This window comes from Lemur catta, chromosome 7 (assembly GCF_020740605.2).
Source record: "Lemur catta isolate mLemCat1 chromosome 7, mLemCat1.pri, whole genome shotgun sequence".
Classification (NCBI taxonomy): Eukaryota; Metazoa; Chordata; class Mammalia; order Primates; family Lemuridae; genus Lemur; species Lemur catta.
The window spans coordinates 33,840,608-33,853,550 of NC_059134.1; the positions used below are offsets into that span (position 1 = coordinate 33,840,608).

The 12,943-nt window shown below is 39.5% G+C and overlaps 1 protein-coding gene across 2 annotated transcripts in view; it reads left to right on the forward strand.

Annotated features, from left to right (window-relative positions):
• The window catches only part of PDGFD (platelet derived growth factor D), a 236,114-nt gene that overhangs the window by 147,413 nt on the left and 75,758 nt on the right, over positions 1-12,943 (forward strand). For both annotated transcript variants that reach the window (XR_006736360.1, XM_045556810.1), the window contains exons 2-3: positions 6,797-7,001; positions 10,776-10,956. Coding sequence is in view for 1 of the 2 variants with exons in the window: in XM_045556810.1 (XP_045412766.1) it covers positions 6,797-7,001; positions 10,776-10,956 (386 nt within the window). In the remaining variant the exon portion in view is untranslated. The remainder of the gene's footprint in view (positions 1-6,796; positions 7,002-10,775; positions 10,957-12,943) is intronic.

A 12,943-nucleotide genomic window follows, 5' to 3' on the forward strand; every position in this document is an offset into this window, starting at 1 on the left:
CTGGCAATTCTGTCCCCTTAAAAAGAAACTATCCAGGTGTGTTGTCATTTTGGACTTGAAAAAATCTTAAATGCCACATTATTCAGCCCCTTAACGTATTGGGAAACAGAAGCCAGAGAAATGACGCAGTGCATCTAATGCTGCTGTTTGTAGTACTGGGGAAAAGTTATCAGGACTAGAACGAGGTAGAGCTGAATTCAAAACTCAGTTCTTTCCTATATCACATATTCTTTTGTCTTGCAACAAATCACTTTAACTTGTCTGTGTTGGTTTTGATTACCTGTTAAAGTAACCAAAAAATAATAATTTTTATAGAAAAACAGAATAAAAACAGCAATATTTACTACCTTTTTGGTCAACTTATTTTTATGATGAACTTAAAAAATGAATGCATATAAACTATATTGCACCCCATAGAAATTGAGCTTACTGTGGTTGTTTAGCAGCAGAAGTGGAACTGTACGGTTTACATATCATTCAGCTGTATTCTGCACAAAAATTGTTGCTAAGACATTGTAGCATCATGAAACAACCATTTTACTAATGATGTTTTGTAATGAGTCCCTTTGCAAGTTGGGAATTTCCTGACTCAATGGCTTTCTCTTGCTTTTGGCTGTAGCTGAAGAATATAGGGTTTGCAACTATCAGTCATGGTACCAGCTCCTGGCTGTCTTATGGGGATGATGGGGCAAACGGACATGTCTGTACCGTTCCACTGAGTTTGTGTGAGATGGCACAGCCTGCAACTCTATCATTGTTTGTTCCTATGGAATCATTGATCAAATATTTTAATCCTTAGTTCAACAATTCAGTTTTTTCCTTTTGCATCTTATATTGTCATGGATGGCATTATGATCTGAGAAGAAGAAATAAAAGTATTACCATTATTTATAGTTTTTTCCTTAAGAATTATTATATGTGAAGATGGATTATCAAATACATCTGTTGGGGCCAGGGGTGACGTATTCCTGAATGGGGAAAGCTGGAAAAGGAGGGAGACCCAGATGCTGTCAAAGGCACTGAGGTGTGTAGCCTCTTGCCACGGGACAGTATGTACCAGAATGATGTCCTGGAGGAGGTTCTAAGGTCAAAGGCAGGAAAGTGAGTCCAAGACAAGTCATCAGTCAAGCAGATGAGATGCCAGACGTGAGTTAGAGACTCAAAAGCAAGAGGTGGAGGAACCAGGGAAGATGAGAGTAAGAAGCGGAATAATAGAATGGGTGAGATGGTCAGTGGTTCTTAAACTTTAGGTGCATCAGAATCACCTGGAAGGCTTATTAATACATATAGTGCTGGGCTCCAGCCCCAGCATGTCTGCTTCTGTAGGTCTGAGGCAGGGCCTGAGAATTTGCATTTCTAACAAACTCCCAAGTGATACTGGTATTGCTGGTCTTGGGACCACACTTTGAGAACCATTGATGTAGATGAATTCCAGAGATAAAATGATTTTGCCTACAGCGAGCTTTCATGAGTTCCTCAGATACTTGGGTGAACTGAGTTTGTTAAGACAAATACAACATTTTATCTTTCTTTTTCCATTTTAATTGGCTCTTTTTTAAGTCAAATGCATGGTTCAGAGTTTATGAGAATGCAGACTTCCTTCTATATTAAAATGCAATAAGAATGTATATTCTTGCCATATGAACATACATAGAAATTATTCCCTTTGTATGAAAAGTGGTTTATTTCCTATTTTTGTAGTTTAACAACTAGTACAGTGCTCTGGTTTAGCCTGTATACTCTGAAAGTAGACTGCTTAGGGTCAAATCTTGATTCTGCGCTACCACTAGCTTTGTGCCTTGAGGTCACAAATTTTGTAAGCTCTCAGAACTTCTTTTGTAAAGTGGGCATATTATCAATTGCATAGGGTTGTTTTGAGGATGAAATGAAGTAGTGGCTGTAAACCACTTATTGGAGTACCTGGCACATAATAATTGCTCCACAAATGTTAGCCATTATTAGAACACCAAGGTAAAGGCCTTTGTTCAGGAATATGACTTTGTATATAATACTTTGATAGTTAGCTCAGGTTTAACCTGATAAGTTGTTCTCTGTATCTATAATTCATTATAACTCTTCTGCTAAGAATAGCCCTGAGTTGGCATGATGTTATAAATTATATGTAAACAATATGATTCAAAAGTCAAAGTGGTTTACAGAGAGCAAAGAATCTAAAATCACCTCTAACAAATTTCAGACTAAGAAGGAAGAACATCTATATAGCACAGTGGTTAAGAGCATCAACTCTGGAACCAGGTTGCCTGGGTTTGTATTCTGACTCCACTCTGTAGTAGTAATGTGACCCTGAGCAAGTTACTTAACCTCTCTGTTCCCCAGAATCATCATCTGCCAAATAGTGGTAATAATAATAACTATCTCAGAAAGTTGTTATAAGTATATACGACCACGCATGCGCACATACACACACACTGTCTCACACACATACAGGAGGTCACATATATGTAAAGTGATTAGACCCTACAAATGAAACATACAAAAGCTTAGAATATAATGCTAGGCACAAAATAAGCACTAGAGAAGTGTTTTCTGTTATTCATATTTAGTTTGTATATGTGTATCTTCTGGCAGAATTTTGGTTTTAGGGGAAAAGAAATCAGAAAAATTGTAATTTTTCCCTCCTTTCTAGTTCAGTATTCTACCGCATAGGTTCATGGTAAATTTGTGGGAATTGGTTCCAGGACCCCTTCACCCCTAGTACCCCTAATCTCCCTAAGGGAACCAAAACCCACAGATGCTCAAGTCCCTTATATAAAATGATGTAGCATTTGCATATAACTTATGCACATCCTCCCATATACTTTAAATTATCTCTAGATTGCTTATAATACCTAATACAGTGTAAATGCTATGTAAATACTTGTTATACTTTATTGCTTAGGGAATAATGACAAGAAAAAAATCTTTACATGTTCAGTACAAACACAGCCATCTTTTTAAAAAAGAATATTTTCAGTCTGTGGATGGTTGAATCTGCAGATGTGGAACCCATGGAGGGCCTATCGTACTGTCTTAATCAAACTACATAAGAAGGAAAGCCCCTCTCTCTACCCCCTCTGCAGCCTTCTTAAAAATATAATTGGCATTTCATTTATGAACCGAGTTAGTACCTTTAAGACAATATAGCCTTTAATGATGTTCTAAAAAAAAAGAGGTCTTGTTTGTACTTACAACAATTTCTAGAAGTGTATTTTCAAAGGATGTCATTGACTTTGTTACTGCCAAGTCCTGTGGTCTTCTCCCTGTTTGTTGTTCCCTGGCCGTCTTCTGCATTTAACGTTATTAACTACTCTGTCCTTGAAATCATCCCTTTCCTGGGCAGCCTGACTTAGACAGGGCTTTCCTCCCAGCCACGGTTTTGCAGATTTCCGTGGCACTCCTTTTGTCACCTGCCACTCCCTGGGCATGTCTCCCAGCACCAAGCCTCTCCTTCCCTCCTCTGGATGTTTCCTTGGAGGACTCACTGATTCCCAGGGCTTTCCCTTCCCTCTCTAAGCTAAGACCTCACGTTTGATCTATTCCCCCAGCTCAGCTCTAGCCCCACAACCCCTAAAGCCTGCTAAAGTTTTCACCTGAATTCTTAAAAACCTTTTTCCCTCACAGCATGTTGCTGCTACCTCTAACCCATCCCTCTACATCCCTTCTTAAAGTTCATTTTGATTCTCCACACAGAGATTCTCCACATTTTGATTCTCTCACTGCTACCTGCCTGTCTAGGCCAGGACCTTGTCACTGTCACAACTACTTCCTAGGAGACATTGCCACTGCAGGCACTCTCATGCCTTTCAACAAACCGTTTGCCCATTCCAGAGCTTTCCTGTTTCCGCCTACATTAAATGCAGATGCCTCTCGGGGTGGCTTTCTAATATTTCCATAGTTTGCCTTTAAAGCCTGTAGGCCCGTATGTCTTACTTGGGCCCACTTAGACTCTGCTCAGGGCAGGCCCCTTACCAGCATTCCCTGAACATACCCCGTATTCGCCACGTCAGCCCTTGCTGCTCTCCTGCCTCTGAGCAACCACTGCATTCACATTCTGCACTTGCTTCTCCTTTGTGCCTGCTTACATGTGTGCAGGATGCATCAGCTTTGTTTTCAGGGTGTATGAATACATAAACCTTTCTTTAAACATTTTTAAATTATATTCAGATGTAGCAGAGCATCTGGAACAGTAAAGAAAGAATTCATAAAACCCCTGAATATTACCCCTGAAAGACACCAAAGAGGGAATGTTCCACCCCATTCCCTTATACAAATGAGGAATCTGAACACCTGAGATAGATATTTTAAAAATTAATAGTTACATAGTTAGATTTATGGTTGCCTTCTATTCATGGAAATGGTATCTAGTTGCCATTTACATTATTGGCATAGAGTTTTATTTTGGAATAAATTTGCTTTTGATTATAAATATTAATTTAGAGAGAAATGTTAAATAGAGGTAAGAAAATATGGCAAAAATTGTGAGAGTAATACTTAAGTGATAGAGGTCTTGAAAATACTATACTATAATATGATTAGAGTCTGCACTCAATAAGTAAATGTTGACTGATAGTTCATATCAGTCAACCTAGAAAACAGCTGTTAGACCTGTTTCTTAAAAGCCCCTTATGACAAAATGAACAAACATTAATTTTCACAGCTACATCTTTAGCATAAGGTCAAGGGAATAGAAGATTAAAGAGTCAACTGGTGAAAATGATTTGGGGCTACGAGGAGGTTGTCTAGTTGCTGTGCTCGCTGGAGGTGGTGATGTCACTGCAGGCCAGTGCTCTCCTTGAGAGGCAGGGAGTGGGGACGTCTTTCAACCACCCATTGCTCTTCCTAGGACTCCTTTTGCCACACAAAGTTTAGCTGGATGAGCTGCAACATGTTCAATATTGAATGAGTCCAAAAAAAATTTAAATTTCCACATTCACAAAAACTTTAAAAAGAGAGAGGCCTTTGTATTTTACATGCCAATTCTTATGCATCCTCCCTTTCTTATTTTTGGGAGCTTTAACAACCACCCTCAGCAGCCCTACCTTATAGTGGTTTCCACCAGCAAAGTTCGCCTCCCTGACCAGGCTCACCGAATTATAGGCCTCAGAGTAAACTCTGCAGGGCAATACAAATAGACTGCAGCTGGACGTTTGTTTATGGTGGGGCCTAAAAAGCCAAAACCTAAAATGCAAAGAACTCTGAGTATAGGGAGACATGGAAAGGGGATCCACCGTGCAAGACAATTCTGATGCAGACTACCCAGAGTTAAGCCAAATTTCACAGGTTAAGGCTACAGGCCCTACAAAACTGCACTCACTTCAGACACCAGCTGCAAGTCTGGGGAACACCAGGCCCACTGGATACAAATTCAGGAGTCCCCACAAGCCCCTCAGTTTTGATAATTTGCTGGAACAACTCACAGAACTCAGGAAAACGCTATACTTACAATTAAAGTTTTATTATGACCAGCCAAATAAAGAAAGAGCCACATAGGGTGAGGTCTGGGAGAGTCCCCCGGCATGAAGCTTCTGTGTCCTCAGGATGCCTTCCCCTGGTACATCAATAATGTAGCCCCAGTTAGGAAGCTTACCCAAGTCTTGGTGTCCCGAGTTTTTATTGTGGTTTCATTATGCAGCCATGACTGATTGAATCATTATCAACATAATTGGACTCAATCTCCAACCCACCTTCCTCCCCGGAGATGGGAGGGAGGTCAAGCTGATATCACATGGCTCAAAGCCCTAATGCTTTAATCACATGATCTGTGTTCCTGGCCTGGCCAGCCCCCACCCTGGAACTATCTTTGGGCCCACAGAGAGTTATCTCATTAGCATAAACTCATATGTGGTCCCAAAGACCCATCATGAATAACAAAAAACATTTCTATCACTTGAAAAATTTCAGGGGTTTGGGAGCTCCCTCTCAAGAACCCAAGACAAAGTCAGATAGATTCTTTATTATATAACTTATAGAAAATACAATAAGAATTGGACCATTTTAAGTCATAGAAAACCAAGGCAAAAAAAATTATGATTTTTGTGGTGGAAGGATGTGGGGAAAGGATGAACAATTTGAATTTTTTTGCTGATTTTAAATACAATTTAAATTAACCTGAGTTCTGAGCTAATTGTTAGTTTTTGCTTGTGAAAAATGATGTTAATAGACCCTCCAAAGTATAAAATATTAAACATGAAGTCTAGATTTGTGAAGAATTTGGGGAAGTGGGAGATAACAGGAGAAATATATGTTACTTGTTTAACCAGAAGGCTACCCACTGGAAATGTCATTTGACTATGAAATAAATGGTCATTACACATAATAAGGGTCTTCATTTTTCACTCATTCATTCATTCAACAATATTTATTGAGTGCCTCATCTGGTAGTCACTGGACATATGTTGTTACACTGTCAGTATAATAAAAAATATTGTTGATTTGCATTTCATAGAAAAGGGGAAGAATGAACTATCTGAAACCATTTGCTGATTTAAATTGCAATCTAAATGAACTTCCGTTCTGAGATAATTGTTAGTTTTTGCTAGTCAAGAATGATGTTAAGAGAGCCCCAGAGTATGAAGTAGTAGGTAACAAGTCTAGATTTGTGAAGAATTTGGAGAAGTGAGGAATAATAGGAGAAATATATGTTGTTTGTTTAACCAGGAGGCTGCCATCTGGTCTTAATATTTTTAATCAAAATCAAGAAGTGTTTTGAAATGTGATGTGTTATAAACTGTTCTTTTTTTTACTTTCCTGTAATTGGAGCAACATACTAATTTCTACAAGTTGTGACTACTAACAGAGAGCAATCACCTCACAGACTTGTACCGAAGAGACGAGACCATCCAGGTGACGGGCAACGGCCACGTGCAGAGCCCTCGCTTCCCCAACAGCTATCCCAGGAACCTGCTCCTGACCTGGCGGCTCCGTTCCCAGGAGAAAACCAGGATACAGCTCGCGTTCGACAACCAGTTTGGATTGGAGGAGGCAGAAAATGATATCTGTCGGTAAGTGAAAAAACATCCACTTTAGAGTACTGTTCCAAGATGGGAAAAAAAGATGAATTTAAAGCATCACATCAAACGTTTCTTTTGAGTCTATTAGACCTACCTGAAATGTGTCACTTCTTTTTCAAAAAGCCTTGATGTCAACCCCAGTAGACAAAGTAGCGTAGACTGCTGCTGCTGAGGGCCAAATAACCTGGCACGACTCGCAGAAACTCACTTCCGCAACTGTCAGGACTGCAGGACTCCCAGAGAAGGGGGGAATCTGGCAGTCCTGGTCCTTTCCAGGCACAGAACAGCCTTTGTGAACAGGTAGATGCATCCAACATTCTGGGTCACCTGCAACTGCGTCATATGGCCCTGGTCAAAGCCTGCCGTGGGCTTAGGGAGCATCAGCCCCCACTGGGCTCTAGGTGACGCAGCCCTTATAACTGTAATGATTTCCCCCCGCACTGGGAGAAGATGGCTGGGGACTGTCAGGGCCTGACCCTGAATTCATAGCTTTAAGCCCTCAGATATATGTAGGAAACACACCCAGAGTCCCTGTGCTCCTCAGATGGGTCTGTTTCTTGCACTTTCTGGGTCAGGAGTAGAAGATGAAAGCTATACCTGATAATCTTCTCCCTTCTTAGCATATTTATCAAAGAAAGCCTGGGCTGTTGTTCTTTGAATTGTCGGCTCACAGCATTTTACTCACTTAATTAGCATGTGTAAGGTTTGGCCAGTAGTTTTTTTTCCTTTTTGTACTTTACTGCACACACTTGTTCTGCATTGCCAATGAACTACTGAACTGCTAAATCCTTTCGGCAGGTTTATTTTCCTTTGAATAATAAAAAGAGGTGCCTCAAATTTGGTTGTCCTTTGTTGCATGTTTATTATGCTGACAGCTTTTATTATGTTGCTCTTTTTCTGAGAATAACAACAGTGACTATTATTTTCTAGGACCATAGAGGGTGATGTATGCCAGAAAGCAGAGACCAATACATGCAGGAAGTGCCAGTTAATATTTACAAAGAGAATAAACTAATGCTGATCTTGCGTCTTTTCAACCTTGAAAAAGAGAACTAATTTTCTGTGCTAAAAAAAAAAAATCATGGGGGAAAAAAAGCACTATTAAAAGATTATTAAAAGTGATGACGTAGAAGTTACCATGATCTGTTTCTACCCCAGAACACTTCTGATGCCAAAGGTGGGAGCCTTTCCCACATCAACCAACTCTCGAAACCCGCTCATGTCCTTCAATTTCATTCTGACGCTACCGACCTGGAGTTAATGTCAGATCCCACAAGTTAAGAGCTTAGTCCCACAAGACTGCCCCCACATTTGATGCCAGTTGCAGGTCCCAGGCTTCCCATACCTCTGACTGACCAGCTATAAATCAGGGGGTTCCAAAACCCCCTCCTTGGGTTTGATAATTTGTTAGAACAACTCAGAAAATTCAAGGCAACGCGTTACTTACTATTACCCGTTTATTATAGAGGCTACAACTCAGGAACAAATGGAAGAGATGCATAGGCAGGGTATGTGGAAAGGGTGCTTTCTTTGGGTGCACCACCCTGATGTGTTCACCAGCCCGGAAGCTCTCTGAACCCCCTGATTTGGGGCTTTTATGGAAGTTTTATTATGTAGGCATGATTGATTACAACATTGGTGATTGATCTCAATCTCCAGGCCCTCTGCCCTCCCCAGAGGTCCAGAGGTGGGGTCAAAAGTTCCAACCCTCTCATAATGTCTTGGTTGGGTCTTGCTGGTGACCAGCCCCCATTCTGAAGCTACCTAGGGTCACCGCATTAGCTAATCTCTGGTATGGATGAAGGGGGCTTATTATGAATGATAAAAGATGCTCCTCACACTGCATCACTCAGAAATTCCAAGGGTTTTAGGAGCCCTGTGCCAGGAACCAGGAACCAAGATCAAATATGTATTTCTGATTATATCACAGTATCACGAAGGAAAGCCAGGGCTCCACAACTGAGCTGGAGTTTTGATCCTGGCAGTGAACTCTTTGGGCATCCTGACCCTGAAAATAGGAGAGGAAGAGTTAGGATGGTTTTCTTTCTGGATCCTTCATCAAATCTAGTTGCTCCTCAGAATTTATGAAAGGAGGTAAAAGAATAAGAGGCAGAAAAGAGGAGAGGAGGAAGTGAGAGAGACAGGCTTGCCTCAGAACCCGCCCTAGGAAATAAAATGGTGCTCTCTTGACTTAAGATTTAGAGTTTAAATTATACTGATGTGTTTTTTTAAACAAAAGTGGCCTATTGTGTTATAACAAAGTTTCAAGTATACTCATACTTTGTGCAGTAAATGTGATTTACACACATTGTGTACAACATGAAATGCAATTGACTTTCTACCATCTGTTCCAAAACCTCTTTGATGTTTACCTTATAATATTTTATTGCTTGAATGATTCTTTGTTAGTGCTTTTCACCTTCCAAGCACCATAGAAATGTTAAGTAATTAATTTACACAGCACCCAAGAGACATCCAGCTGGTAAAATTATATAAGCCACCTTATTTTGCCCATAAGGAAACTGAGGCAAAGGACATAAGGGCCTCGTAAATCACTGTCAAAGAAATGTAATCACCATGCCATTATTTTTTACTTACTCCTTAGATTACCCTGCCCAGTCCATGAACAGCTCTGAGGGGCATGGGTAAGACCAGGACAGCTATGTTGGTTTTTCCTCATATTCAGACATGTTTCTTATGCTGATTCTTTCTCATAATCATGAAAGAGAAATATAATATGGATGTGAAACTTCTGCCACTGTTCACTCTGAATGCCCATCATCTGGGTGTTAAAACTTTAGCATCTGGCATCATTTTTGGAAAGGCAGAGTGGAGGATTGAGACACTGATGGCCGGAACAGAGAGGCAGATAGTTCAGCTCATCAAGTAGAATGTTCCAAGATCTTAAGGGTCTGAAAATAGAATAAGTGATCCCTAGAAGATGTGAACTCTGCCACTGAGGGTGTCATACTATGTGATAAAATGATGGGATGCTAGAGAGGGATGTCAAGAATCCAGTGGTCACGAGGAATAACGAAAGAGGCCTTGCTGTCTTCTTCAGTCCTGGGATTCTGTGTTTCTCTGACCAAAGCCAGAGGGGAACCTATGGACTAAAGCTCATTCACATTCTGGTTTAACCAGCACAGACTTTTCCATTATTGGTTAGCTTGCATCTGTCCTTTCCCTTGTGATAAATTTTATATTTTATGATGTGATCCTTCCAAAAGAGTTTTCAAAAAGAGAATATAGCAAATCGTATCTGTATACATTTGTTTATTTCTTTTCCATAATGAAAATGCTGATTCTGTAAGCTATGTAGATGTCAATCATTTACTTTCTAGAGAAAGCAGTGAATGTGATATAAATTAATTCAAAGTGGGAATTTGTTTGAAAAACTTTATACAGTTAACATTTGGCCATGTAATTAGAGTTGCATCTCCTAAAATATGCCAACAGATCATCACTATTAGTTTTTCCAAGAAAACTTTCTAAGCCAGATGTTCAGAAAGTAGCCCATTTTGATTATTGATGACTTGGGAACAGTTATGGCTAAATGTAAGGGTTCTCTCAGAATAGATTAGTAAAGTTTGAATTTGGAAAACTTAATCCAAAAATTAGCTTTCCTCTTAACATTTCTGTAGGCTATAATTTTCATTTCAGATGGTAGTCATGAGAAATCATAGATGCTAGTTTTAATTTCTCAGTGAAAGTATGAATTTCAAAATCTGTAATCAAAATGTGTTCATTATGTCAAATTGATTCTAGGTATGATTTTGTGGAAGTTGAAGATATATCTGAAACCAGTACCATTATTAGAGGACGATGGTGTGGACACAAGGAAGTTCCTCCAAGGATAACATCAAGAACAAACCAAATTAAAATAACATTCAAGTCCGATGACTACTTTGTGGCTAAACCTGGATTCAAGATTTATTATTCTTTTGTGGTAAGTAGCTTAACCACCCTATGATTAAAAGCAGTCACTGGTTTCATACAGTATACAGATCATTTTCTATGATATAAATACAGTGGTGTGAGCATGAATGAACTTTATTAATTCCTTATGGCATGGTTTGTTCCTACCTTATGGTCAAAATATTAAAGTCTTCATTAGTAAGAAATAACATTTGGGGTCTATTAAGTCAAACTTTGGGTCCTACCTTTTGAAAGAGAGCATAGTAAATACAAACAGGAAAATAGTTTATCATAAAGCAGATAAGAAGTTACCTTTGATTCAATTTAAGCAAAGTAAATGTATAGCCAAATAGGAGGTATCCGATTGTTGAACAGGCTTTAAGAATGAAAGCTAAAGAAAGTAATTTCTCTTTTGGTTTGAAAATTTGTCTATAAATTTCATAGCAGGAAAAAGTCCTGATGATTTTAATTTAAACTGTGACCCAAATTTTGGAATGGTGTATGCTATAATCATACAGCCTCAGTGTTTATAAGCATCTTCAAAACCATGAGGTCCAACTCAGGACTCAAGAGTGTGAATCCTGTCGGCTACCGTCATGCTCATTCGTTGTCTCTCCTCTACTCAAACACCTCAGCAGCGGTTTCCAACTTTAAATGGTTCCGATTGTTAGACAATGTTCAACCTCATACTGAGCCAAAATCTACAATGTAGTTAATTTTAGTTGTTGGGTTACACACAAGGACACATCTTCTTTGCTCAGTCCTTCATTAACAAAACAATATGAAGTTCCTGCTCTTTGTCAGACACTCTGATAGATGCAGTATTACAAGGCAAATGAGACAGACAGGGTCCTTGAACCTCCTGGAGTTTATTGTCCGGTGGAGATGACAAACAGTTAAAAAGCAGTTAACCAAGAATGCTGAGTAGTAAGACAGAAGAACTGGGTGCTCTAGGTTAAGTCTATGTAGACATTGGGATTATTTTGCCTAAATAGTATCTTAAATACCCCTGAGCCCTTCAGCTGTTGATAGCATATTGCCTTTTGTTACTGGCAGCAGTTTTCACTCTCCCTGGGTTTGTCTCTGTCCCTTCTTCCAGCGTGGAGGCCAAAATAAAACCCAGTACTACAAATGGCATCAATTTGTTGGGTTCTTTTTCTCTTCTGAATTAAATTTAGAATAGGAAATCTTGTTTTATATTTTAATCTGGTGGTTCTTTGCATTATGGTGAGTTATTAAACACTAAGTGAATTCTACATCAGAACACTGTAAGTGAAAAAATAGCATGTGCTGACACTGGTTCCAGTTTTAACTTGAAAATCATCAAGCATGATTTCCCTTATTGCAAACCCACACAGTGCTGCTCAGTATTAAAATTGAAATGTGAACCTTTGGTTTCTGCATTTCTTCACTTTTTGATGTGTTCAGCGATGCATCTGTTCGCAGTCACTCCTGGACAGAGCACGCTTGGCATTTTAGAATGGTGATGGATGGGCTTAGTGAAGGATCTTTTTCCCTTTAAAATAACAAGCACTGTTAGTGCTAATGTTTGATTATAACTAAGCCAAATGGTCCATAAGTCAGTAATAAATACCCTAACACAATGTCTTTAAGGCAAAACAATTCCATTTGTAGAGGGCAGTGCAAGTATGGGTTTCAGGAAGAAGGAGTATGCCTGTTAGAGATGTTTTAGGTTATGACACAGGCTCATCACTCATATCTTAGCCAATGTTAAGTGGACTCTTGGGCAGCCTTGGTAGTTTGGATGTGGAGTGTTTGGCATCACTCCACTCATTTACCTCCATGAGTATGTGGAATTTTGGTTTTGTAAAGAAATGATGGTAGCTCTAATATTTTTGTGTATTTTTCAACCGGTCTCTTGGTCTGCATCCTTTGGGAATAGCTACAGACTCTTTCCCCTCCTAATCAGCTTCTGGCACTAAATATGATCAACTAGGGCCAAAGTGCTTTGGTGGCTGAATTCCAAGAGGTAGAATGAGCTTAACTTCCAGGTATGC